At 41.7% G+C, this 27,981-nt stretch overlaps 2 protein-coding genes across 35 annotated transcripts in view; one reads left to right on the forward strand and one right to left on the reverse strand.

Moving 5' to 3' along the window:
* Positions 1-13,143, reverse strand: part of PTPN13 (protein tyrosine phosphatase non-receptor type 13) — a 216,182-nt gene extending 203,039 nt beyond the window's left edge. For 19 of the 34 annotated variants that reach the window (XR_014813441.1, XR_014813440.1, XR_014813438.1 and 16 more), the window contains exon 1: positions 12,678-13,143. Coding sequence is in view for 11 of the 34 variants with exons in the window: in XM_084973520.1 (XP_084829646.1) it covers positions 11,755-11,833 (79 nt within the window). In the remaining 23 variants the exon portion in view is untranslated. Of the gene's footprint in view, positions 1-11,754; positions 11,899-12,677 lie in introns of those variants that run through there. The other 15 variants (XR_014813433.1, XR_014813432.1, XM_084973520.1 and 12 more) reach the window with 9 other exon arrangements.
* Positions 11,979-27,838, forward strand: LOC106504776 (uncharacterized). Its single transcript, XM_084971140.1, has 4 exons — positions 11,979-11,986; positions 12,427-13,737; positions 18,557-18,631; positions 27,469-27,838. Exons 1-3 carry the CDS (start codon positions 11,979-11,981, stop codon positions 18,588-18,590), a joined length of 1,353 nt encoding a protein of 450 aa, XP_084827266.1. The 3' UTR covers positions 18,591-18,631; positions 27,469-27,838.
* The last annotated feature ends 143 nt before the right edge of the window (positions 27,839-27,981 follow it).

The following is a 27,981-nucleotide window of genomic DNA, read 5'->3' on the forward strand; positions in this document are numbered from 1 at the left end:
ATTTCAATGGTAGGTCAAATTCTTTAAATTTTATGAATGATACATATTTATTACAAGGACTTAAGTATCAAACAATGCAAAGTACTAAATAATCTTTTTAATGGTATTATTTATTACTCGATGAATTTTATTACATTTATAGTTGTACAATGATCATCACAACCAAATTTTATAGCATTTCCATCCCAAACCCCCAGAGCACCCCCCCACCCCCCAACCTGTCTCATTTGGAAACTGTAAGTTTTTCAAAGTCTGTGAGCCAGTATCTGCTCTGCAAAGAAGTACATTGTGCCCTTTTTTTAGATTCTACATGTAAGTGATAGCATTTGATGTTGGTGTCTCACCGTCTGACTTCACTTAGCATAATTTCTAGGTCCATCCGTGTTGCTAAAAATGCCATTATTTCTTTCCTTTTAATGGCTGAGTAATATTCCATTGTGTATATGTACCACATCTTCTTGATCCACTCCTCTGTCGAAGGACATTTAGGTCGTTTCCATGTCTTGGCTATTGCAAATAGTGCTGCAATGAACACCGGAGTACAGGCATCTTTGCGAGTCATGGTTTTCTCTGGATAGATGCCCAGGAGTGGGATTGCTGGATCAAATGGTAGTTCTATGTTTAGTTTTCTGAGGAATCGCCATACTGCTTTCCAAATGGTTGCACCCATTTACAATCCCACCAACAGTGCAATAGGGTTCCCTTTTCTCCACACCCTCTCCAGCACTGATTGTTTGTAGACTTTAGGATGATGGCCATTCTGGCTGGTGTCAGGTGGTACCTCATAGTGGTTATGATGTGCATTTCTCTAATAATGAGTGACGTTGAACATCTTTTCATATGTTTTTTGGCCATCTGTATGTCTTGTTTGGAGAAATGTCTGCTTAGATCTTCTGCCCATTTTTTGATGGTTTTTTTACTGTTGTTATTGAGCTGCAGAAGGTGTTCATAAATGTTGGAGATTAATCCCTTGTCAGTCGCTTCATTTGCAAATATTTTCTCCCACTCTGTGGGTTGTCTTTTTGTTTTGTTTACAGTTTCCTGTGCTGTGCAGAAACTTTTAAGTTTAATTAAGTCCCATTTGTTTATTTTTGGTTTTACTGTCATCACTCTAGGAGGCGGATCTGAGAAGATGCTGCTGTGGTCTATGTCAGAGAGTGATTGGCCTATGTTTTCCTCTAAGAGTTTTATAGTATCTGGTTTTATATTTAGGTCTTTACTCCATTTTGAGTTTATTTTTGTGTATGGTGTTAGGAAGTGTTCTAATTTCATTCTTTTACATGTAGCTGTCCAGTTTTTCCAGCACCACTCATTGAAGGGGCTGTCTTTTGTCCATTATATATTCCTACCTCCTTTGTCATAGATCAGTTGACTGTCACAGTACTAAATAATCTTAATGGCTGTGAACCAGACTCCACAGAGAGAAAGTCCAGTTTCTTTTTTCTTTCTTTCTTTTCTTTTTTTAGGGCCATACCCGCAGCACATCGAGGTTCCCAGGCTAGGGGTCAAATTGGAGCTATAGCTGCCAGCCTATGTCATAGCCACAGCAACACCAGATCTGAGCTGAGTCTGCAACCTACACCACAGCTCACAGCAGCGCCAGATCTTTAACCCACTGAGCAAGGCCAGGGAGCAAACCTGCATCCTTATGGATACCAGTCGGATTTGTTTCTGCTGAGCCACGACAGGAATTCCTTAAGTCCAGTTTCTTAATTATCTCCTAGGTCAAGGCACTTTAATTAGCATAACTTATGTGTTTAGCTATCAAGTGGTAAGTCAATAAAACCAAGCTCCCTTTCGCCCTCCAAAGCCTAGCATAGGTTCTATAATTTATCCATATGTACTGCACCCAAATTCTTTTCAACTGAGGGAGAGAGTGGAATGGACTGGGCGTTTGGGGTTAGTAAATATAAGTTATTACTTTTACAATGGATAAGCAATAAGGTCCCACTGTATAGCACAGGGAACTATATCCAGTCTCTTGGAACAGACCATGATGGAAGATGATATAAGAAAAAGAAATGTGTGTGTGTGTGTGTGTGTGTGTGTGTGTGTGTGTGTGTGTGTGTATGACTGGGGCATTTTGCTATACAGCAGAAATTGGCACAACTGTACTTTAATTTCAAAAATGTTTCAACCCCTAGCCTGGAACCTCCATATGCTGTGGGTGTGGCCCTAAAAAGACAAAAATAAAATTAAAAATGTAAAAAAAAAATTAAAAAAAAATTAACTGAAAAAATAAAGTACAAGATGAAAGGGAAAAATTTTCCATTAAACTGGAAACAGAGACCAGATGTTAGGAGGTCTACAAAAACAGTAACTGGAGCCTCAGTATCTACAGTGTTCAGCTAGTTTTGGGACAGCCAAGTGCCCAGCAAAAAATTACAATTCCCAGCATTCCTTAACATATGGTTTACCAATATAAACTCACCAGATAAGGCTTTCAAGAAAATTCTTTAAAAAGATCTGACTCAGTGGGAAGGCACTTCCTTTTTTGCCATCACCCCCACCTCTCCCATGTTCTGTCTGACTTGAAGGACAATTTTCAATAGAATGCTAGCAGCCACTTCACACCGATGAGACCATCTCAGGATGAAAGCCATGAAGCAAAGAGGTGAAGAAGAAAAAAAGACGTCTGGGTTCATTGCCATGTCTGGAAACAGCCATTCAACCTCTGGAGTAGTATGCCTGGACTTTATGTTAGAGAAAAGTAAGTCCTTATCTTCTTTAGGTCATAATTATGCTAGGTCTCTTTTCCTAACAGCCCAGTGCAATTTCTAATTGGAAGAAGCAAAACAAATAATTCATTGCAGTGGTTGTGGAGAGGACAAGCACCAAGCTTATTTCCCAGATCAGTGCCCCGTTACGAGAGATGCTAAGAGGTATACTATAAATTCTGAAGTTAAATTGTCAAATAAATGGAAACGATAGATAGCTGGCCCTCTGTAACCAAGCTTGGATGGAAAATATTGGGGAAAAAAAATTCCAGAAAGTACGTAAAAAGCAAGAGTTGAATTTGCTGCATGCTGGCAACTATTTACATGGCAGTTACACTGCATTTATAACTATTTACATAGTATTTACATTGTATTAGATATTATAAGTAACCTAGAGATGATTTAAAGTATGTGGGAGGATGTGGGTAGGTAACAGGCAAATACGGCATCATTTTATATAAGGGACTTGAGTATGCATGCATTTTACATCCACAGAGGCCCTGGAACCAATCCTCTGGAGAATACGAGGGATAAGTGTATACACTATCATCTTGGAGATTCACAAGGTCTATTAGTATATTTAAAGGTTCTACAAGTGTGTACAATATAAGAATAAATGTGGACAAGTACTTACTAAAGATTTTAGGTTATGTTACAAAACACTCCTAGAGGCATGGCAACATAAGACTCACAAATATTAAGTAATATCTCTGTGACACTGTGAACATGTACATTTAAATGTACTAGAATTTGTGTATCTGAGAGTGCCTGCTTTCTTTCTTTCTTTCTTTTTTTTTTTTTTTTTGGTCTTTTGTATTTTTAGGGCTGTACCTGCGGCATATGGAGGTTTCCAGGCTAGGGGTCTAATCAGAGCTGTAGCCACCGGCCTACGCCAGAGCCACAGTAACGCAGGATCCGAGCCGAGTCTTTGACCTACACCACAGCTCACAGCAACGCCAGATCCTTAACCCACTGAGCAAGGCCAGGGATCGAACCCTCAACCTCATGGTTCCTAGTCGGATTCGTTTGCGCTGCGCCACAACAGGAACTCCCATGAGAGTGCTAACTTTCAAAACAGACACTTTGGGGAGATACATATTCTGGTCCTCAAACCAAGTATTAGCAAAGACATTTCTGAGACTCTCCTTTCTAATTACATTTACAATTATATTTTAAAAATCACTCCCTTTATAGTCATTTTTCATTTCAAAAACAATTCATACATATTCAGATCATTATCCAAGTGTTTGTAAATTTTCTACAGATTATTTTTTACCTACACAACTGTTCTGTGTCTATATATCCTGTCAATAGATTAATTTACTTGACATGAGCTCAGATGGTTAAAGATATGCAGCCACAGACTATTCCATTTATCTGCCCTCTTGGAAATATGCCCTGTGTATCACTGGTGTCTAGTAGAGTACCTGGCAGAGGACAGGAATTCAAAGTACACTGACTGAATAAAGAGCAATTAAAAAGGGGGCTGGCATCAGAATGTGGTTAGGTCAGCCCACATTCATCATCACAGCTACAATAAAAACATTCAACTGGCTTGGTTCACCAATAGTGATTCTTTAATATCCCTATAAGTGGAAGAATAGTTATCATCCATTTTCAATTAAATTCCAGTGTCTCAATACTATCTTATAGCACCTTTGAAGTTACATGAGATCTTGATATACTAACAAACATAGAGAAAGATTCAGATGAAATCTTATTTTAAAAATAAAGCTCTGGTTTTCAGTTACACAATAACTGTGATATAGTCTGTGATCACATTAAGACATTTCCTTTCATTTAAAAACTGAAGGAATTATTAATAAAAAGAAAAACTGAAGGAAATTCCCATTAAATTTTAATAATGGAAAATAATATAGTGTAGATTTTTTTCATTGTAACAATAAGAATTATATAACCATGAACAGTGAAGGGTATGTTGAATTATAACTGGAATAGCAATACTGTTAGGTACTATATAATAGCACATGTCCTACTTACTATTCATTTCTATATACCTACTTCTATACACAGTAGTGCCAGAACTTCAAAGTTCTGACTCAACTAAACTGAATGGCATATAACCACATCACAGTATTAGCTAGTTTAGATTTGATAATGCAATATTTCTAAACTAAATTATATGTATTATATGTTTTTAAAACTTTCAGTTGCTTTTTTATCTAAGAGGTTCTTATTTTGAATTGATATATCATTGATCAGTTTTTTTTTAATAAAACATCTATTTCAGCTTTCATGAGGTCCAGCTATGAAAATACATTTCACCTCTTGTAAATTTTCATACGGTACTTAGAACACTGACGTATATTACAGGTGAATCACTGCCTAAGGCTCATCCCTTTATGTGTAGAAACCAGCAGAGCAGAAACTCGCATCAGAGTAAAATCAAAACAGACTGTATGAAGAATGAATTTAATCAACATTATGCTCAAAATAACCCCATCATATTACATCTCAGCACAACCCAAGAATATGAAAGACACTGAGGGAATGAACTTATCAATCAAACCCTTACAATAAGGGGAACTTCTGTGTCAAAATACTGATTATTTCTTTTCACTTCAACATATAGTTTTCAGAAGAGATACTTGACTACACTAAGACCTAAAATAAATAATCCCTTAGTAGTTTAAATGTCTATTTTAAAAATTACACTTTTCTGGAAAGAGTGCTTAAGTAATACTTAAATAAAGCTAAGTTTCTTAAAAGGGTTCTCTTTTTTAAAAAAATTCCCAGGCTTTGTCTTTCTTCCAAAAAAAAAAAAATTTGAATATTTTAAACACATTTTCAGATTAAATAATCACTCTAACATGAATAATTTCTGGGATAGAACATGAGGGAAGATAATATGAGAAAAAGAATGGGAGTTCCTGTTGTGGCGCAGCAGAAATGAATCCGACTAGGAACCATGAGGTTGTGGGTTCAATCCCTGGCCTCGCTCAGTGGGTTAAGGATCTGGTGTTGCCATGAGCTGTGGTGAAGGTCGCAGACACAGCTTGGATCTGGCATTGCTGTGGCTGTGGTGTAAGCCAGCGGCTACAGCTTTGATTTAACCCCTAGCCTGGGAACTTCCATATGCTGTGCGTACAGCCCTAAAAAGCTAAAAAAAAAAAAAAAAAAAAAAAAAAAAAGAATATATAAATATATATATTTATATATATACTCATATATACGTATGACTGAGTCACTTTGTTGTACAGAAGAAATTGGCACAACATTGTAAATCAACCGTACTTTCACATACAAAAAAATTATTTCACAAGAATGTTTCAATTTTGTTCCATATGTACATGAGAAGAAATAAATTAAAAGATGAAAATGATGCTATATTCAAAACATTTATCAGATACCCTTTCAATAAAATAACTCTCAACATTCTGGATGCACATGTGTCTGAACTGAGTAGGTAGAAAAGCATGTGCTTATACAAAAAGAAATGCACCATCTACCAACAAGGAAAAAATAAAGCAGGAATACTTTTTTTTTGTCTTTTGTCCTTTTAGGGCTGCACCCGCAGCACATGGAGGTTCCCAGGTTAGGGGTCTAATTGGAGCTACAGCTGTCGGCCTACACCACAGCCATAGCAACGCTGGATCCTTAACCCACTGAGCGAGGCCAGGGATCAAACCTGCAACCTCATGGTTCCTAGTCGGATTCGTTTCTGCTGTACCACGATGGGAACTCCTGGAATACTTTTAATTAAAAATAATTTGTGAAAAAAAATAATAAAAAAATAAAAATAATTTGTGGAGGGAATTCCGTCATGGCTCATGGGTAGTGAACCGGACTAGGATCCGTTAGGCTGCGGGTTTGATCCCTAGCCTCGCTCAGTGGGTTAAGGATCCAGTGTTGCTGTAGGTCACAGACGCAGCTCAGATCCCATGTTGCTGTGGCTGTGGTGTAGGCTGGCAGCTGCAGTTCCAGTTCAACCCCTAGCCTGGGAAATTCCACATGCCGCAGGTACGGTCATAAAACACAAATAAATAAATAAAAAATACTGTTTCTGTTTCTACCTATTTTAGTGTTTTTCTACTCAGAACACATTAAACCAATACCAAAAAACCCTGATTTGGAATTCCTGCTGCGGTGCAATGGGATTGTCAGTGTCTTGGGATCTCAGATGCAGGATCGATCCCAGGTCCAGCGCAGTGAGTTAAGGATCCAGCGTTGCTGCAGCTGTCACTTAGGTCGAGCCTGCAGCTTGGATCTGATCCCTGGCCCAGGAGTCCCATAGGCCATGGGGCAGCCAGAAAAAAAAAAAAAAAAAGAAAACTCTGATTTTTTTTTTTTTTTTTAAGACATGCTGAATGGTACAGGCTAAGGTGCATGGCTAACTGCATGCATGGTTTCTTCAAAGCTGTGCATCACTAGTTGACAAATAGTTAATAAGACAAACATCAGAAAAATTCATGACATAGTGGTAGCTTTCAACTATCTCAAACTGTTTAAGAACCTCATTTTTGTTGAAAGAGATGCTTTCTTTTTTTTTTTTTTTTTGTCTTTTTGCTATTTCTTGGGCCGCTCCCGCAGCATATGGAGGTTCCCAGGCTAGGGGTTGAATCGGAGCTGCAGCCACAGGCCTACGCCAGAGCCACAGCAACGCAGGATCCGAGCCGCGTCTGCAACCTACACCACAGCTCACGGCAAGGCCGGATCGTCAACCCACTGAGCAAGGGCAGGGACCGAACCCGCAACCTCATGGTTCCTAGTCAGATTCGTTAACCACTGCGCCACGAAGGGAACTCCTGAAAGAGATGCTTTCTTATGGGGAAAAAATGAATTCGCTCATGCACCTCTATGTTCATGTTAAAATTAGCAAGATGGTTTTTGGTTGCAAATTCAGTCATATCACATGACAACAAAGTCTCCATTTGTAAAAGAAAGGAAGGACAAAAAAAAAAAAAAAAAAAAAAAAAGAACCTTCCCCAGATAGAAAAACCTTGAATCAAATTCCAGTACTTAAACTGAAATGACAACTTGCCCTATTTCCTGAAACTGTGGTACCACACAAGGGCAACTGAGCTGGTGATTAGATTCAGAGCATACTGATATAAATAATATACATTAGGCCACTCTCAGCTCTGAAAAGGAAAATTTCACAACAAGGTATAAGACTTTGTGGAAAGTGGTAACACAGGCATAAAAAATGTGGTATTTCTCTTCACTTAAACTGCTGTTGGCACAGGTTCGATGCCATGGGTGGGGCCAACAAGACAAAACAAAAACCTATCAAAATAACTATTATATATTTTAAATAATAAACCTGAAGGAAATGATATATCATATATATATATATATATCATTTTAGAGGATGAGAAATTGGAATAGAAAATTCAAAACTCTAGGTAAAACAGAACTCTCCATGATGAGAAAAATGTTCTATATCCCAGCTGTTTGATACAGTAGCTACTAGCCACAAGCGGTTACTGAGCACTTAAAATGTGGGTGGTGAGAATAAGGATCTGAATTTTAAGCTGTAGCTCATGCAATTAATTTAAATTTAACCATGAGTGGGGCTCTCAAGAACTGGAGGGAAATATTTATACCTGAAATTCTGATTCGAATAGTGAAAACCCTTAGATGGGCACATACTTAGGTGCTTCGGAGACCTAAGTTTATTTTTTAAAAAGTCTTATGATTTATGTAGAGGAAAGGACCATAATAGTACAACGTAAAAGTATTTCTGCAGGAAATTCCCGTTGCGGTGCAGCAGAAACTGCATCCGACTAGCATCCATGAGGACCTGGGTTTGATCTCTGGCCTTGCTCAGTGGGTTAAGATCTGGCATTGCTGTGGCTGTGGTGTAGGCCAGCAGCCGAAGCTCCAATTCAACCCCTGGCTTGGGAATGTTCATATGCCATGGTTGTGGCCCAAAAAAGCAAAAAAAATGTTGTGGCAATTGTGGGATCAAATTTTCCATACTCGCCTTCTAGAGAGGACTAGAATATCGGCAGACAAGTTGGCTCTATGTTGTCATTTCTTAGGGAGCTTCTAAAGACATGGGTGTCTGGGTCTCACTGCCCAAGATTCTGGTTTAACTGGTCTGAATCGACTCCCAGCATAAAGATTTTTAAAAGCTACCCAGGTGATTCTAACACGCAGTCAGAGTATCACTAAATTAGAAAGAAAATAAGAAACTGTGTATTAAGGATAGATGCAGTACGCCACCAAGGACACTCCTTTGCTGTTAGGCAAAGACGGCCTTGCAACAACCCAGATTCAAGCCCAAACTCCTGAGGGCTATTGTGAGTTACATGCTCTGAACATTCAGGAATGATTTGGGGGTCCAACCATTAGTTTTTTGCTCTTATTGAATGTCACTGAATTATGTCAAAGAGATTAGAAAGGAAGGAAATACCCCAAATACTGCGTATCAGCTTGCCCTTGCCACTATTGTGTCTATTATTTAATTTCATCCTCAAAATACCTCGGGAGTTGAATACTATTAAATTATTTACGGATGTGGAAAGTAAATTTAAAGACATTCTCTAGAATTTGGACACATGTTTCTCAGACAGTGAAGTCCACATTCTTTATAATCCAACAGAATTCTTTCTGAGGAAGTTTGTTTCAGGCAATTTTCACACTGGAATCAAAGAAAGAAAAATAAAGAAAAAGCAAGATTCGGTGGTGGAGCACAGGACATGGCAAACACGCTTCCACAGGTGCTTAAACCAGTTCCTGTTCCTGTATTTCCTGAGCACCTGAGAGCAAACTCTGAGAAAAACATGTCTGTGGTTCAAAATCCATACCAGCCTCTACACTAGACCATTTAAGAGTTGCTGCCTTTCTATCCCAAGTTAAACAATTGGTCTCTTACCGCCTCACAATCTGTTAGCTATAGTCATACATTCTTTGGACAGGACAGAACAGGATGCTTATTCACAGAGCCTGACACTAAAGAGGAATAAGACAGGGGTCTTAAAGATGTTTTTATTTTGCCCCCTAGACTCACAAGATTACTGGAATTCCTCTTCCCGGAAGAGTTTATGGACCACGGTTTTGATGTGACCTATTTACAGTGACCATCTAACTTTAACGTAGACCATGGAATGCTCTATATGAATTTACTCATTCAAAGCTTTTTCAATCCATTGCCTCTGTTCAACCCATCTTAATTTTCAAATTAAGGAAAGTTCTCAGGGGAAAAAAAGGGAAATTCAGAGCAACAGACCCTGACCCTTCCCATCAGTGCTAATCCTTCTATCCTGAGACCCAGTAGCCTTTCTCCTTTTTCAGGTGCCTGACATTTTAAAGGGACATACACTCAAATGAGTCACACCTGGTTACATCAGAGGCCTGACAGCAGAAAACTCACTATACTAATTCACGGCACAGACTTCTCCCAAAGCATATTCCAAAACAGGACAATGTTGACAGGAATACCTCTGCGTGTGTGTGTCTTTTTAGGGCCACACCTGTGGCATGTGGAGGTTCCCAGGCTAGGGGTTGAATCGGAGCTGTAGCCACAGCAACGCCAGATCCGAGCCACATCTGTGACCTTTGTCACAGCTCACGGCAACAACGCTGGATCCCTAAGTCACTGAATGAGGCCAGGGATTGAACCTGCGTCCTCATGGATGCCAGTTAGATTTGTTTCCACTGAGCCACAATGGGAACTTCAACAGGAATATCTCTTAAATGCACTGGCTTGGAGCATGATAGCATTTCCTTTCTATTTCAACTGGTATTAATCACAACTTAATTATACCACAGAGAAGTCTTGTAGATTATTTAAAAATTACCAACTCCTGTCAAAAAAAAAAAAAAGAGGAAGCAGAAGCAGGGCTTGTCCCCAGGAGTCCCCTTCTCTATATGTTTGGGGTGGACAATAAGATGAGCTAGAAAAAGACATGCTTGGAGTTCCTGCTGTGGTACAGCATGTTAAGAATCCGGCATGGTCTCTTCAGCAGCACGGATGAGATCCCGACCTGGCACAGCGGGTTAAGAAGCATCCATCATTGCCACAGCTGTGGTGCAGGTCACAGCTGCTGGCTCAGATGAGTTCCCTGGCCCAGGAACTCCCATATGCCTCAGGTGGGTGCAGCCAAAAAAAAAAAAAAACCAAAACCAAAACCAAAACCAAAACCAAAAGCCTCAACTGATAGAGGAGAAGCTGCAAGGCCTCTCATCCACTCCTTAACCTATTAAAAGTACAATAAGGCAAAGATTAGACCGTTTTTTAATAATTAAAAAATACTCATTTCAAGATTGATACCTATTATCTACCAAAAACAACTGATTAACCAAGTCTGTTTACTTCCTGCATAGGAGGCATGCCTCCAGAAAAACACAAAGTAAGTTTTACAACTTTTGACCTCATCAGAGTATCAAAATCCATGCTTTAGACTGCCATGGTTTTAAGGGTTTGTATACATATGTTACTTGTGACATGAAAAGTTGAAGCTGTTTACAAATATTTTTAGACGTTGGTAATCACTCCCCAAAAAGTAAGCAGGCTTTACAAGCAAGTAAAAGTTTTGGTGGGAAAAATGTAAATTCAAAGACAAATTTACATAATACTGTAAAAAAAAAAAACTTACAAAAGTGAAAGACACTACAGATTAGTTCCTTTTCTTAATAACTAATCCTAGTTATTTTTCTATTTTTAATTCTAGTTTCCATCCTACCATCTCTCCCCCACATACTCCCACAAAGCCTCTAGAACATCAAAGTTAGAACACAAAGTTATTCTGAAAAAAGTATAATGAAATTAGGATTGGGCCACAAAGCAGATGATTTGCCTCTGTAGGAATTTACTGAATCAACACATGCATGAACTTAATAAATAATACTCCTAATGATATTAACAGAAGAAATAATTTGTAGCCTAGCACCAATGCAAGCAGCCAATGAGCATAAAGCATGTTTTCACGCTGACCCTGCCAACCCAGTAACCAAGACGTTGGGAAAATACCAAAGCCTGTTTCATAAAACAAGGACTTCTAATTCTATCCCCCCTCCCATCCTTTAGTAAACTCTGGAAAGCTCAATTTTAAAATGTCTAATTAGTTACCTGCGCCCTTCGACCCAGAGATCAGGTGTCCTACATTTTGTTTAGGTCCCCGCCTTGAAAACAAACCCGATTGCCCCATTTTCTGAGAGGTAAACTCGGCTCCAGGCAGTTCCCAATGAAGTCACCGCGTTTATTTCTAAGATGCAATTAAACGAAAATGACACAAGGCTGTGGAAGAGATTAGCTGGAAGCGTGTGGAGGTGTCGATCAAACGTGTACGGCCAATGAAAACGTAATATTTTAGTGGTAATATCTGTTCCCGCTCCCTTTCTCCAATACAGAGACGACGGGGAGAAATGAAACTTTAGTGAAAACTTTTTTGCCTTTACCAAACTTCAGCTTTCCGAGCTACAGTATTGTGTAATGAGCGAAGGCGAGGGGTGGTTAACTCCAGCACGCAGAAAAAAAGCAATGAAAGAGCTTGCATCAGGCAGTGTCTCTGCCTCCTCTTCCCCACCCCCCCACCCCCTCTTCTCCGAGCCCTTACATATACACATTCTTCTGGGCGGCCTCTAACCACACCATGTCCACAATCATTTACAGAAATTAGAAACAGACTCCGGGAGCCCTTCCCTAAGCACGCACAGAGCAGATCTGCAGTAGCACGATGGGGCAATGTCACTCTCATTACCCCGCAATCTCTCAGTCCTCCTCTGGGGTTTAATTCCCAAGAATCCGGCTTTCCTCCGCGGAATTCGCAATCCAACTTCATCGCATCCCTCCCCGCCCCGGCCGCCCCACCCCATCCCACCCCAACAAAACACTCAAACCCCAGAAAAGTTCCTTCCACAAGAGCAAGAGCGGAGTCGATGTTAGGGGCTCGAGCAAAAGCAAAGAGGGGAGGAAGAGAGCGTGCGCGGTGTACTTTGCTTTGCACTTTTCTGCACACCCAGCCCGGAGCCCAGGGCAGCTCCCGTCCTTACCCGCTCGTCCGGAGAGCCGGTCCTGCTACGGGGGCGCGGGGCGAGGGCTGCGGGGACGCGGCGTCGGGGCGGGCCGCGGGCGCGGGGAGCCACCACCTCTTCTTCCCCAAGCGGCTGCGGGCGTGGGCCGAAGGAGCTGGAGAAGGAGCCTGGGGAGGGGGAGAAGAGGAGCAGCATCTCCTCCTCGTCCACGCCTCCGAAACGCCCCTCCAGCCGCGACCCCGGCGGACCGCCCGACCCGCGTGCGCTCGCGCAACCTCTCCGCCCTCCGCGGCTCTGCGCGTCCCCAAAGGCTTCGCCAAAGCCCGCCGGCGCGAGGCGGCTCAGCTCCTGCAGCCGGCCCCGTGCGCTGCCGAGGCGGCCGAGGCAGACCGGGGAGCCAGGGACTGCTCACCGGCACGACCGTCTCTCGGGGCCGCAACCATGGTGTGTCACCCTCGCCGCGCCGCGGCGGCCGCAGCTCCTCGCCCCTCTCGGGCTCCACCTCAGGCCGCCGCGCAGGCCCCGCCCCAATTCCTGTCCATCAACCCTCCCGGGACGCCTGGGGAGACCGAGGATCTCCGGCCGCTCCGCCTCATTGGCCCGACGGCCCTGCAGCCCCGCCCCCTCACGAGGAACGAGGTCGCCCGGGAGACGGGCGCCCGGGTTCCCATGACAACGGGTGCCTGGGGCCTGGCTTTTCGCGTTCTTCAGGCTTGCCGGGCGCTCAGGTTGACCGCCACGCAGCAGCGTTCCTGCCCCGGCGGGGTGGACTCCTGATTTTAGGCGGAGGGGAAAACGCCCCCCGACCGCCGCCGCACTTGCAACTTCAGAAACAGAAGTTGAGGGCCCTGGGGCGTGCGAGGCAGAGAGGAAAACTCCCTCTCGCCCTTCCTCGGTCAGTCCGCATGGCCCTCCCCCCGTGCCCTGCCTTGCCTCCAGCCTCGTTTCCATGTTCTCACCGGGCGGATTTGGGCTCTGAAAGGGAGAGGAGAAGAATGGGAGGGAAGGAGCAGGGCCGTGCCAGCTCCCTGCAGCAGTGTAGTAGCTTGGAAATGGCGGGGTCAACGAAAACAGCTCGGTAAGTCTTACCACCCTTGTAAAGCGATCTTCAAAGATGGGGTGGCAGCACTGGGTCAGCCCCACATGCCCTCGGAAAAACTCACACTCTCATATTTTTGAAAAAAGTGGGTAAAGTCTGGTGGTTTTACTTGTCAAGTTAGGGTAATCCTAAAGTTAAAGATTGAAGCGAAAGGTTTGACATAGCGGAATAGAACGAAGAACCTCCATTTTTCCATATAGGACTGCAGTGACCGCTTGGCAAAGGTGTGTCCTAGCAGCGATGACCCTCCTGCAAGCTCAAAGATTGGGGTTTCCAGAAACAGAATTTACAAGGAGGTCTTACTGAATCCACGAGCAAATGGTATCTTGGAAATTACCAAATGGAAACTCATGTGAGTCTCCAAAGTTTGAGGTTTTTTTCCTCAAAAGTGTAAGATAAACCTGGTACAAAGGCCTGGGGGTTAATTTAGTCCTGGACCCCTGGTTTTGAGCCCTAGGTGATTCTAAACTTCATGGCAGGTTCCAAAAGGTAGCGATCTGAGGCAAAGTTAGAACTGCAATTCTAGGTCCCCCAGCCCCTGAAGCTGCTGTGCGTATGTGATGAGTGAGGGAATTGATAGTAGTGATTTACCTTTGGCCAGCACTTGAATTTTCATCATCTCATTTACTAAATGAATGACTGTGGTGGATGTGTTCAGTCAAATATGACCTGCAGACATGCACAAGTGTGATTCCTTACAGCGCTAAACACAATAGAAAATGCTCAGCAGAATTTGAAGGGCCCTGACCTCCAGGCGATAACCACAGAGCCTAAGAAAGAAAGTTCTTGAAACAATTTGAGATTATAGCTAGAATGTACAGCCAAACACAGCACGCAATAGTCCATGCAAGCAAGTCTGGGGTATGTAAAATGGGCTGGATTCGGCAGATTAAGGAGGAAAGGAATTTCAAGTGGGCTTTGAGGGGTAGGGAGTGGGATGAATGAAGCGAAGATGAGGAAAGGCATCTGAAGGAAAGGACAGAAAACCGAAGTGCAGCAGCAGGAATAGAGTGGTGAATGGACATAACAGTGAGAAGACCAGTCCAGTTGAACTAGAGATGGACGTGAAGGATTGGAGCATTTTCCTCAGTTCTTCCCCAATTTTCTGAAATAGCAGTTTTTAAATGTTCTGGTTCAAGTATCAGAGTAGTGAGGTAGAGAGGGAGAGGTAGTTTTATGAGAATAAAAACCTTCATGAAACATCTGCCTCTTTCTGCCACTGAAAGAAATTTCCCTGTATTTATCAGAAAGAAAAGCAACATATAGGATATTTGGAATAACTTGTGAATTCATGTCAGACAGATGATACAGAGTATAGTGTTGGAAGTTTTTACCAAAGTAGACAAACCACAGAGTGGTGAGCTGTTTTGTTTTGTTTTGCATTAAGGTTATTTTAGGTGGTTGCCCTCAAGGCTTTTTCCCCAGAAAACTTTCTGTTTTGTATGAGTTGAAAGGCTGGTTTTTAAATAAACGGCTTCGATAACAAAACCTGATAAAAAGTGCACAGAAGAGAAATCTACAGGTTAATCTCCTTTAGGATATAATATAAAATTAAAATACAATGTGAACAAATAGAACTTAGTACTGCACTACAAATGATATGCCAAAGTTAAGAGGAATTATGCCAGGCATATTAGAATGATTTAATAATAGAAAATTTATTCATATAGTTGGAGAAAAACTGTGTCAATGTCTCTGTTGATACTGAAAAGGGTTTTGTAAAATCCACCATTTTAATAAACTTTAATTCCTTAATAAAAAACTTTTTAAAATGCATATTTTATATCAAAGCCAGAAACTTGCTGTATAATGAAAGACGATAATTATTCTCACTGAGTGGGGAACAAAGCCATGATTGCCCACCATTATACCATGTAAGGAAATGATAGCCAGTGGAATTAGGTATGGAGTAGAGATAAGAAATTAAATGCTGAAAGTGTCAGAATTGTCATTTGTTTGCAATTATATAAAAACTCTAAAGATCAATCAAAAAAGCAATTTAGAAGCAATAAAAGATGAGTTAGAGTAGCATTTTACATTTTGATACACAAAACTGCAAAGTAATACAAGGTACAGTTATCCTAATACAGATGGAAAGTTTAATAATGCATTGTTTCTTCTTTCTTTTTGCCTTTTCAGGGCTGGACCTGCAGGGTATGGAGGTTCCCAGGCTAGGGGTCTAATCAGAGCTGTAGCCGCTGGCCTATGCCACAGGCACAGCAATGCGGAATCCTTAACCCACTGAGCAAGGCCAGGGATCGAACCCACAACCTCATGGTTCCTAGTCAGATTCATTTCCTCTGCACCAGGATGGGAACTCCGATAATGCATTGTTTCTTTACACCCTCACCAACACAACATCAAACTTTTTTGATCTAATAGGTGTGAAATGCTATCACATTACAGGTATAGTTTACATTCTCTTACGAGCAGCTTTTTGTGTGTGCTTCCAAGCCATTCTATTTTCTGTTAGCAAAAATATTATCCCATGTTTTCCTCTGGAACTTTTATGGCTTTCACATTTCATTCTTTGATCCATATGGGACTTATTTCGGTAGTAGCAGCAGCTACCCATTTGTCTCCTAAAAACCTTAAAAGAATTTGTAAATTTTTTTTTTTTTTCTTTTTTTAGATCCACACCCTTGGCATATGGAGGATCTCAGGATAGGGGTTGAATCGGAGCTGTAGCTGCCAGCTTACACCACAGCCACAGCAACCTGGGATCCAAGCCGAGTCTTCAACCTATATCACAGCTCACTGCAACCACCACAACGCTGGATCCTTAACCCACTGAGCAAGGCCAGAGATCAAACCCATGTCCTCATGGATACTAGTCAGGTTCATTAACTGCTGAGTCATGATGGGAACTCCAAGAATTTTTGTAAATTTTTACTACACAAAATGCAAATCATCTGTAGAGAATAAAAATATCAGTGAAATATCAGTGAATCATCTATAGAGAAATAAAAATAAAAGAAGTGCAGAAAAGCAATGAATTGTTTTCATTTTTTAAAGTTTTATTGAAGTATAGTTGATTTGCAATGTGATGATTTCAAGCAACGAATATTTGAAGTAAAAGTACTATATAAAGAAAAAAAATAAAAATGAGTTACTTATAGCTATTGGAAAAATATTTTTAAAGATGTTATCTGATATTGGTGAAAATATGTGAAATAGATATGGTTTCATCATTGTTGGTGGGATTATTGGTTGGCTTATTCCATTTGGGAATACAGTTGCAGTGTCTTTCATAATTTACTAATGTTTATACCCTTGCAGTTATTCCATTTTGGACATTTATCCACTTTGTAAAATTTATAGAATTTTACACACATGATTAAGAATATTCTTGTAGTTCCTGTGGTGGCTCAGAGGTAACGAACCCAACTAGTATCCATGAAGACTCGGGTTTGATGCCTGGCCTTCTTCAGTGTGCTAAGGATCCGGCATTGCTCTGAGCTGAGGTGCGGTTCACAGATGTGGCTGCAATCTGGCGTGGCTGTGGCTGTGGCCGGCAGCTACAGCTCTGATTCAACCCCTAGCCTGGAAACTTCCATATGCTGCAGATGTGGCTCTAAAAAGACCAAAAAAAAAGAATATTCTTTGCAGTATTGTTGGTAGTCATAAAAATAAAAACAAATGTCCATAATGGTAGGATGATTAAATGAAGTATGGTCATCCACATATATTAGCTAGCCATAAAATCAGGTTGCCGCACATATTGATCTGATTTCTGTTCAAAAGTACATATATACCTATGTATGATGATATGTTAATATTTATGGTGTTAACTGGTTTCTCTGAGGATTAGAAATAAAGAAAACATTGCGTTTCTGAAATGTTTTTATTTAAAATCTTTACAACAAGCACATCATTGCTTTTGTATAAAAGGCCAAGGGGGTTAAAAAAGACAAGAGTTCCAGCTATAAAGTAAATGTAACATACAGCATAGGGACTATGGTTAATAATACTCTATTGTGTATTTGCAAGTTGCTGAGAGAGTAGATCCTAAAAGTTTTCACCCCGAGAAAAAAAATTTGTGTGTTCATTAACTTTTAATTTTAAATTCACTTTCTCAGCCCCACTAGCCACATTTCAAGGCTCACTTCCCACACGTGGCTGGTGACTCCCCATTGGAGCTGCACAGATATGGAACATTTACATCTGGTAGAACGTCCTGTGGACAGTCCTATTGGACAGTGCTAATTCAGAGACTAGCATAGGTGGTTTTTCTCTTAAAGACTAAAAATTATTTCTCTTTTGCTAGCTTCTATTAAAAAAAACAAACAAAAAGTTCAGCATAGATTATCACAGCTGACAAGAGAGAGACCAGACAGCTGACCGTATAGAAATTTACCTGGGTTTCCACATGGCCCTTATGCTTCAAAGTGTTCATCACTTTGGGAACATCCTTGTGTCCCACTCTAAGGAATTTTTTTTGTGGAAACTTTGGATCACCCCATCACAGTCTCCTTGAGACTATATTCCAAGTATGTGTGTTTTGTGCATTTTTCTGCAGAAAGCATCTATGTGTTTCAATAAATTCAGAAAGGGGTTTATATTCCTCCAAAATATTGACCTTGTGTCCTTTAAATGCCAGCGATTTTGAAATACCACCTTTTACCTCAAAGGTTGAAATGAATTCTAGGCTAATCTAAACCTGTAAATAGCAGTGTTTTCCCAGCTGGCTTCTTGTGTTCATCTCAATTTGAAATATGTGTGTTTTGGCTTGTATCAACTATGTTCGTGTTTTTCCCCCCTTTAAGCCCAGAAACATATTATCCTTTCTTGCTTACAGAGTAAGGACTGTGATGGGAACTTTGCCCAGCTGAGAAGCAGAAGCAAGATGAGTAATCTACCAAAACATGAGCAGGTAATTGGAGCACAAATTCTTGACGGTGCTTAAGGAAGACTTTGCGAGGTAGTACTAACACTTCCAAGTGAATCAAGAATTAGCTAGGGAAAAATGTGGCGAGAGAAACCAGACGGGACCACAGTTAACCTCAGGTCCGTTAAATAAGCAGGTTATTTTCTTTTGGCAGTAGCTGAATTCTCTTTAAAATGTGAGAGTTCCCTTCGGATGGAGAGTTACATGGCAGCAGTGGCAAAGATAACTCTAAACGTTGAGAGGCATCCTGGTAGCTCAGTACAGTGAGGAGACCTAAGTACAAATCTGGCAAGTCTCCTAATTTCTGTGAGCCTCATTTTCCGAAGAGGTTTGAAAGAAATAACAAGAGGAGTTCCCGTTGTGGCTCAGTGGTTAACAAATCTGACTAAGAACCATGAGGTTGCGGGTTCGATCCTTGGCCTCGCTCAGTGGGTTAAAGATCTGGCGTTGCCGTGAGCTGTGGTGTAGGTCGAAGACGCGGCTTGGATCCCGAGTTGCTGTGGCTGTGGTGTAGGCCGGCAGCTGTAGCTCCAATTCGACCCCTAGCCTGGGAACCTCCCTATGCCGCGGGCGTGGCCCTAGAAAAGACAAAAAACAAAAAAGAAATAAGAGCTAATATGTTCCACACATAATAACCTGTGATATCTGTTCACTATTCAATAGGATTAAATGAAATATGCAAATGGAAACTATTTGTAAACTTTAAAGCACTATTTTAAAAAGTCAAACAACAGCAGCAACAAGAACTGTATGGATTTTTGGAATTCGTGTTTTAGACTTAATGAGAAAGAAATTTTAAATAATCTCTTTCATTCTGAAGAGAAACTTCAGGAAATATTTATTTGGTACCAGGGGCTAGCTAATCCTGCAAAAGATTAAGTCAGAAAAATTTAATTGTGGTGCTCCTGTAACTTCTATGTTCCTTTGCCAACCAGATTCTGCCAGCTGTTTTCCACGTCTGCCTTCTGCCTCCAAGCCGACCAGGGCTCATGCGTTGCTCTGATTAGGGCTGGCACCAAGCTAGGCTCAAAGCCTTCGTGGATACCTGCTTGATTTGCCAGGAGCTTTTATGGCTCTCCCTGACCCCCGATATTTCTCTCCCCCGAATGCCGCATCTCTCGGTCACTAATGAGTTAAACTGCAGGGTGGTAACTTTAGAAGGCTGAAGTTAAATTCGTTTTCCCTTCCAGCTTTCCCTCTTTGCCCATTAGCGTGATTGATTTATCAGATTAGGTAGCTGTCACTGTAAACCCTGAGGCTGAGAGATACTGGAGAGGTAAATTTTAATTAACGAAGGAGGCGGAGGAATGAAGGGAAGCTAGTTTCGGTGTGAGTGGAGGAGACGGAGACAGAGACTGGAATTTGGCGGGGAAGAGGTATGTGGCGTGAGGCTGACCCTCCGGGCTGCTGATACCAAGGGAGGGGACCAGAGAAGCGTTTGTGGTACTGCAGGGGTGTGGCCCTGCAGTCAAACCGCCTAATTCACAATTTTTACTGGGGCTGGTCCTGTCTCTGACTCATTTCTGCTACCTGTCCTGGCAAGTTATGTAACTGCCGCTTCCCTTTGGTTGAAGGGAGTATGGCAAATAACCACAATCCTCCTGCTTTTTTGAAACTTAGCCATGTCTGAACATACACAAGGTAATTTAATGTGAATATGCTGTCATCTAAATCTGACCCCTAAGGACGTGCCTTAAGGGTTCATGACTATTAATCTCGATTTTTTTTTTTAAGTGTTCCCAGAAATGGAAACCAAATAAGAAGTTAAGTTTTCTCGTTTATGTTCTGTTCTAAAGAGGGCGATTTCACACTGATGAGCGTGAACTGCTGTGCAAGAAGGTTGATCATTACAGGCTTTGTTAGGTGGAATTGGAATGTTTAATAAAGCAAAGCATCACTTTGTAAAACGTTTCTTAGAAAAGTTGATGGTGTTGATTTTTCATTTTCCCCTGTGAGGTCTCATAGCAAACTTAGGAGGAAAATAGTCCTATTAATGGATTATCAGTTTAGGGCCAAATCCAGACTTATAAAAATGGGAGAAGCCTTGAGCCTGCCCCGCTTCACAACCACATGAAAAGAGGAAAGTTGAAGCTGAGAGATCCTTTAGTTCATCTAAAAAGTTAAAGTAGGGAACTCTAAAAAATTATATATACATAACTTAAGCATCTAGCTTTTTTTTTTTTTTTCTTTTTGCAATTTCTTGGGCCACTCCTGCGGCATATGGAGGTTCCCAGGCCAGGGGTCTAATCGGAGCTGTAGCCACCGGCCTATGCCAGAGCCACAGCAACTCGGGATCCGAGCCGCGTCTGCAACCTACACCACAGCTCACGGCAATGCCGGATCCTTAACCCACTGAGCAAGGGCAGGGACCGAACCTGCAACCTCATGGTTCCCAGTCGGATTCGTTAACCACTGAGCCACGACAGGAACTCCAAGCATCTAGCTTTTACTAAAGACTTTGGACTACACTTTCATTAGCAAATCCTTTGATGCTGGGCCAAGGCCTTTCTGGCCATGAATATTAGAGTTCTAGGTTATCTTTTTTTTTTTTTTTTTTTTTAATGTAAATCCTTCCCATATGCAAAATCTATAATTTTCTGTTTTCTTTTTTATTAAAAGAAACATAGAACCTGAGGACTCTTGTGAAATAATGTGACTTTGGAGTCTTTCTATATTTGTATAATCCAGTTTTCTTGCTTCTGGTAATTTATGGCAGTAATTTGTCTTTCTGTAGCATTCAACTCTTTTTTTTTGATCTTTTTGCCTTTTCTAGGGCCGCTCCCTCAGCATATGGAAGTTCCCAGGCTAGGGACCGAATTGGAGCTATAGCCACCGGCCTGCACCAGAGCCACAGCAACTTGAGATCCAAACCGCGTCTGCGACCTACACCACAGCTCATGGCAATGCCAGATCCTTAACCCATGGAGCAAGGCCAGGGATCGAACCTGCAACCTCATGGTTCCTAGTCAGATTTGTTAACCACTGCGCCACGATGGGAGCTCCCCATTCAACTCATTTTTTTTTTAAATTGTGATAAAATATACATCACATAAAATTTACCACTTTGACCATTTCAAAATTTCAGCTTCATTGGGCTTTCAGTACAGTATTCATGTAAAGTGATAAATATTAATGTTATAAAAATTTCAACTTTATTTTCAATGGGGAAATATTTTTTACACTTATACTTAATAAAGTATGTAAAAATTAAATTAGGGCCTACAGGACGCCTGGATGCTCAGAGCCTGACGCCGACGCTGCCAGGACTGGGGTAGGGTGTGGGGGTGGGACCTTTGCTCTGACCTTTCAATAAAGCTGTTGGTCTACCTCAGAACAAACAAACAAACAAAAATTACCTAAGTACACTAGCAAGAATAACTTGTATTAAGAGTTTAGAAAATGAGAACAATTGCTTTTTATGTAAGCCTCATAAGGGCGGGATTTCTGTCTGCTTTATTCACTGCTGTGCCCCTGGCTCTTAGAATGGTGCTTATCCCATTGAAGGCATTCAGACACTCCTAATGAAGGGAATGAATGGCTCTTGGTGATGAGAACTCAGCAGCAGGAAGGATAAATGTACAGAGCTGGGCTATGGTATAGCCCATGAGTAAGCATTAAAAGGTCCCAGCATCAGTCTATGTGTTTTATAGACGAAGTGGAGCAGCATTAGTTAATCTCGTGGTTTGACCAAGTGCAGGTCACTTAGTAGTACTTGCGTTTTATTTTCAAAAATCCCCACATAGTGCTTAGCACAGTATTCTCTTGCAACAGCGTTCAGAAAATATTAGTCTTTTTTGAGTGTTGGTTGATGTCTTTATTCTCCGCTACTGAGGGAAGGAAAGTGAAAGGGTGACGGCAAATAGAATAGATATGTGTTCATATTGCTCATGTAATCTCTCTCAAGACAAGTACAAAACTCTGCCATTAATATGAACTCAAAGAAGAATGAACTTTTTTGCCTTCGATCAGAGAGTATACTCCAAATCACAAAGCTTTCGAAAAGTTGTCTGTTAGCTAAAACCTGTTTGCCAAAAGTCAGTCTTTAAAACTCTTACCAGGAGTTCCCATAGTGGCTCAGCGGTTAACAAACCCGACTAGGAACCATGAGAATGAGGGTTCGACTCCTGGCCTCACTCAGTGGGTTGAGGAGCCAGCACTGCCATGAGCTGTGGTGTAGGTAGCAGACGCAGCTCGGATCTGGTGTTGCTGTGGCTGTGGCCCAGGCCGGCGGAAAAAAAACCTCTCACCAGCTTGGGCTATGGATTGGATTCCTATGATGTTAATGGTACAAATTTAGCCCCTTCTGCCCTCACTGGGCCCCCAGACTCCTAAAAACGTCTCATCTACTTCCCATATTTGTAGGATTCTCTGCGGGGTAGTTCATAAGTGCTCCGTAAGGTTTGTCTTTGTTCTTGTCCCCAAACCTCCTGCAGGTCGAACTCTTACATCCCTTGCAGCAGGGAGCTTGTCCCTCCACTCTTGCAGAAATTCTTGGTAAGGGAATCGGTGCTGGTGTCACAAGGACTGTCTCTCAGTGCTCCTGAAGCTGCCCACCAATAAGCAAGAACTGGGCTGGCTCAACTGCAGAAGCAAGGCCACCTCTGTGCTAGATTTTGTCACCTGGTTCTTGAAGCAGCACTGTAGGTATTCTTTATATCACAGTGTCTGTGATGAAATTAACTATGTTATGGGGATGGAAGTGAAGGGGTGTCGTCATCGCGCCGTGCCTTTCTCTGAGCTGTCATCACCCTGCGCATCCATGCACTCACACAACACTGCTCCTTCCCTTCAGCCAAAAGGAGAGGCATGTGTGCGCTTGAACTCTTTCAGATAGATGCTCGGAGAGGCCACCAGCAAACATCCAGACTCTGAAAGTCAGACTTTCGCAGGACAATGCAGTGAGCATCAGCGTCATTCTCTTGAATTAAGAGAAGGGGGAGATATCTTATAGTTAAAGCACACTCACTTATTTTGGGCATCTGACCATGCTTTTTCTTAGTAAAATGTGAACTCTTTGAGGGCAACGCATCAAAAAGGCTATCATCTCCAAGTAATAGACTATCTGATAAGAAGTGACTTCAACAAAATGGGTTATTTTTGGAGTTCCTGACATGGCTCAGCAGTAACAAGCCCAACTAGTATCCATGAGGATGTAGGTTTGATCCCTGGCCTCGCTCAGTGGGTAAAGGATCCAATGTTGCTGTGAGCTGTGGTGTAGGTTCCACGCGTAGCTCGGATCCCGTGTTGCTGTGGCTGTGGTGTAGGCTGGAGGCTATAGCTCCAATTAGACCCCAAGCCTGGGAACCTCCATATGCCGTGGGTGCAGCCCTAAAAAAACAAAACAAAACAACGCAAAACAGCAACAACAACAACAACAACAAAACGGGTTCTTTTTCTCACATGAGAAACCAGGTGGTAAGCAACTGCTTCTGCTGTCTATGCCAGCATCACTGCCATTCTCTTGGCTTTCCTCTTCTGGTCCTAAGAGGACTGCTGCAACTCCGGACTATGATCCTCGTTAAAGACCAAAAGAAGGATGGAAAAGTGTGGGGCCAGCCTTTGCTTTTTCCTTTTGCGCGCACACACACACACACACACACACACACACACACACACACAGAATATTAAAATCTTTTCCCAAAAGACTCTTGTGCTCTAGTACTCTTTCATCTATGTATTATGGGCAAGATCTTGTGTCCTCCTTACACAAAGAAAACCGGGAAGCGAGAACCAAGCTTTTCTAGCCTCCAGAGAAGATAAGTGTGGGAAACAGGGTTTGGAGATGGATACTGGTTTATGAAGGCAGCCATCAGTGTCTGCTGCTTTAGCATCCCCAGCATGGAGGTACCACAGGCAGAGTTAGTGCTCAGTGGGTGGTGAGAGTAGGGCGAACAAGTCGTGGAAATGTAGTAACAATGAGTTTTTCCATGAATCTTAAAGTGAATAAGCAAAAACTTTCTGAGCTACTTCAATTTAAAGCAAATTTTAAATGAATTATTTATATTATAGTAATATTTTCATAAAATAATATATTAATTTTTATACCAGCTCAACAATTGTATTAATAACATGCCGATTACAACCCCAGTAGTAGAATCAAAATATAAATGTAAGTTATCAACTAAAATGCAAAAATTCTATGAAAGAGATTAAATTTTATGTATAGTATTCTTGGTTTCTCAGTTTCTATAGAAAATGTCTATCAAATTACTGCCTTTCAGGGTCCACTGGTTTAGTTTCCAATTTCTGGTGGGTGGTTATCAGTGCCAGGCCACTGCCTCTCTCTTTCCCCACAATGTTGTAGAATTTTTTTTTTTTAGATGACACAGATGATTATTTCAGTTTGGCTCTAGTTATAGATTAAGCCAAGTAAAACATAACAGCTTTAAGGCACAAAAGGCCCATTTGGGAGTGGAAAACAAAGAGCCAGGGTAATTAATTTGATCTGATCATGAATGAAATTAAGGATTTATAGTTTTGGTAAAACCGAAGTCTTAATGATATTTACATTGTATGTGCAAAAGGTGTTGCTTAATTTTGTATGTTTCATTCTACTATTATAATTATTCTCTGAAAATCATATATTTCTATTATAATATGGCATCCAGCCCTTGAAAATAACATAATTTTGGAGTTCTCGTTGTGGTGCAGCAGAAACCAATCTGACTAGGAACCATGAGGTGTCAGGTTCCATCCCTGGCTTCCCTCAGTGGGTTAAGGATCCAGTGTTGCTGGATCCTCATGTATGAGCTGTGGTGTCTGCTGCAGACGTGGCTCAGATCCCGCGTTGCTGTGGCTGTGGTGTAGGCTGGCAGCTGTAGCTTCGATTCAACCCCTAGCCTGGGGACCTCCTATATGCAGTGGATGTGGCCCTAAAAAGCAAAGAAAGAAAGGAAGGAAGGAAGGAAGAAAGGAAGAAAGAAAAGACAATTTTACAATTCCAATAACATAAATAAATAGGTATGAGCTATTTTGCTGTGGACATTTAAGTTTCTTCTTCCTAAAAGAGATTGTTTTTGGCTTTTAAAAGAGCTAGGGAGTGCCCGTTGTGGCTCCGTTGAAAAGAATCCGACTGGCATCCATGAGGATTCAGGTTAGATCCCTGGCCCCACTCAGTGGGTTAAGGATCTGGCATTGCCGTGAGCTGTGGTGTAGGTCGCAGACGTGGCTTGGATCCCTCGTTGCTCTGGCTGCGGTGTAGGCCAGCAGTTGCAGCTCTGATTTGGCGCCTAGTCTGATAACTTCCATATGCCAATGGTGTGGCCCTAAAAAGAAAAAAAAAAAAAAGACCTAGAGATTACTTTTGGCTTATCTTTTCTGTTTTTTTCATAAATGGATTTGATGTTTACTATTTAATTTTCACAGATGATGTGTTTCTTGTATTTTTGAAGAGAAAGGAAAAAATCTGTTGATTTAAGATGATGCTCCTGAGGATTCCTATTATACTAGACTCCTGATTAATCATATTTTAACAGAAAATAAATTCTATTTTTTTTTTTTTTTTTTTTTTTGTCTTTTGTCTCTTGTTGTTGTTGTTGTTGCTATTTCTTGGGCCGCTCCCGCGGCATATGGAGGTTCCCAGGCTAGGGGTGGAATCGGAGCTGTAGCCACCGGCCTACGCCAGAGCCACAGCGACGCGGGATCCGAGCCGCGTCTGCAACCTACACCGCAGCTCACGGCAACGCCGGATCCTTAACCCACTGCGCAAGGGCAGGCATCGAACCCGCGACCTCATGGTCCCTAGTCGGATTCGTTAACCACTGCACCACGACGGGAACTCCAAATTCTATTTTTTTTATTTTGTCTTTTTTGTCTTCTTGGGGCCGCACCCGAAGCATATGGAGGTTCCCAGGCCAGGGGCCTAATCGGAGCTGTCGCTGCCGGCCTATGGCAGAGCCACAGCAACACCAGATTCACGCCGCATCTTTGACCTACACCACAGCTCATGGCAACATTGGATCCTTAACCCACTAGCGAGGCCAGGGATCAGACCCGCAACTCCATGGTTCCTAGTCGGATTCGTTTCCACTGCATTACAACGGGAACTCCAGAAAATAAATTCTTATTTGGGCATCAGTTCTGCCAGTCATTTGGTTCACATGCTACTTCAGTGAGTGACTTACCATATTTCATAATTCCTAGAAACCTATCAGTGCCAACTAATAACATACAACTAATAACATACATTCAGTTCAACTGTTATGCTGTGCTTTTATTCCTATTAATAATGTTTTTAAAAATTGAGGGGTTCCTGTGGTGTCTCAGCAAGTTAAGGACCTGACATAGTGTCCATGAGGATGTGGGTTCTATCCCTGGCCTCGCTCAGTGGGTTAAGGATCGAGCATTGCCACAAACTGCAGCATAGGTTGCAGATGGGCCTGGATCAGGTGTGGCTGTGGCTGTGGCTGTGGGGTGGGCCAGCAGTTGCAACTTCAGTTCAGCTCCTAGCCTGGGAACTTCCATATGCGACGGGTGTGGCTGTGAAAAAAGTAAATAAAAATAAATAAAAGTTGATAGACTTTTCAAAGATACGTGGATATAGATTGTATAAAGAATTTCGAATTCTTACATCTCATCTTCACCTAAAAGCACACATACACAAATGACAACCCAAAGAAAGATAAATTGGCTGTGCAAAACTGAGCAAGAGTGAACGTACACATTTGTTCAGAAAGAACACCTACTTGGGGAATTGGATATGATCGATGGAGTTTTGATAAAGTACTTTTTCTCTTTGCTTTTTTCAAATTTCCTGTTCATAAATATACATAATTTTCATGGAAGAATCTTAATTTACTTTTCTTTTTTTTCCTTTTTTTTAGGGCCACACATGCAGCATTCGGAAGTTCCCAGGCTGGGGGTTGAATTGGAGCTGCAGCTGTGGCCTATGCTGCAGCAATACTGGATCCTAGCCGCCTCTGTGACCTACACCACAGCTCATGTCAACCTCAACACCTGATACTTAACCCACTGAGCGAGGCCAGGGATTGTATCCAGGTCCTCATGGATGCTGGTCGGGTTCCTTCCCGCTGAGCCACAACAGAACTCCTTAACTAGAGAGCTGATATAATCTATATTTGACATTTTTTTCATGTTTTTGATAACCCATTATTATTTTTTAACCTCTGGAAAGTGGGAAGGGGCAAATTCTTTGTTTATAATATTTATTCAATACATACTTATTTCTTCTAATTATTTTACATGTGTTGAAGTCTTTTCTTTCCCCTTTTTGAGTCGTGTAGCTCATCTTCCCCTCTTTCTGTACACTTTTGAGACAAGAGTACATCCATGTGCCTTAAGAAATTCAGACCTAGTGCAGTGACATCTCACTGTCT

This window comes from Sus scrofa, chromosome 8 (assembly GCF_054392235.1).
Source record: "Sus scrofa isolate SSC_HxYL_T2T_F1_AM1 chromosome 8, Sscrofa_HxYL_maternal_Yorkshire_Landrace_v2.0, whole genome shotgun sequence".
Taxonomy (NCBI): domain Eukaryota; kingdom Metazoa; phylum Chordata; class Mammalia; order Artiodactyla; family Suidae; genus Sus; species Sus scrofa.

Coding starts and splice junctions, on each gene's coding strand:
- LOC106504776 (XM_084971140.1), top strand. Junction 13,738..18,556: donor GGGTCAACGAAAACAGCTCG/GTAAGTCTTACC, acceptor TCTTGCTTACAG/AGTAAGGACTGTGATGGGAA.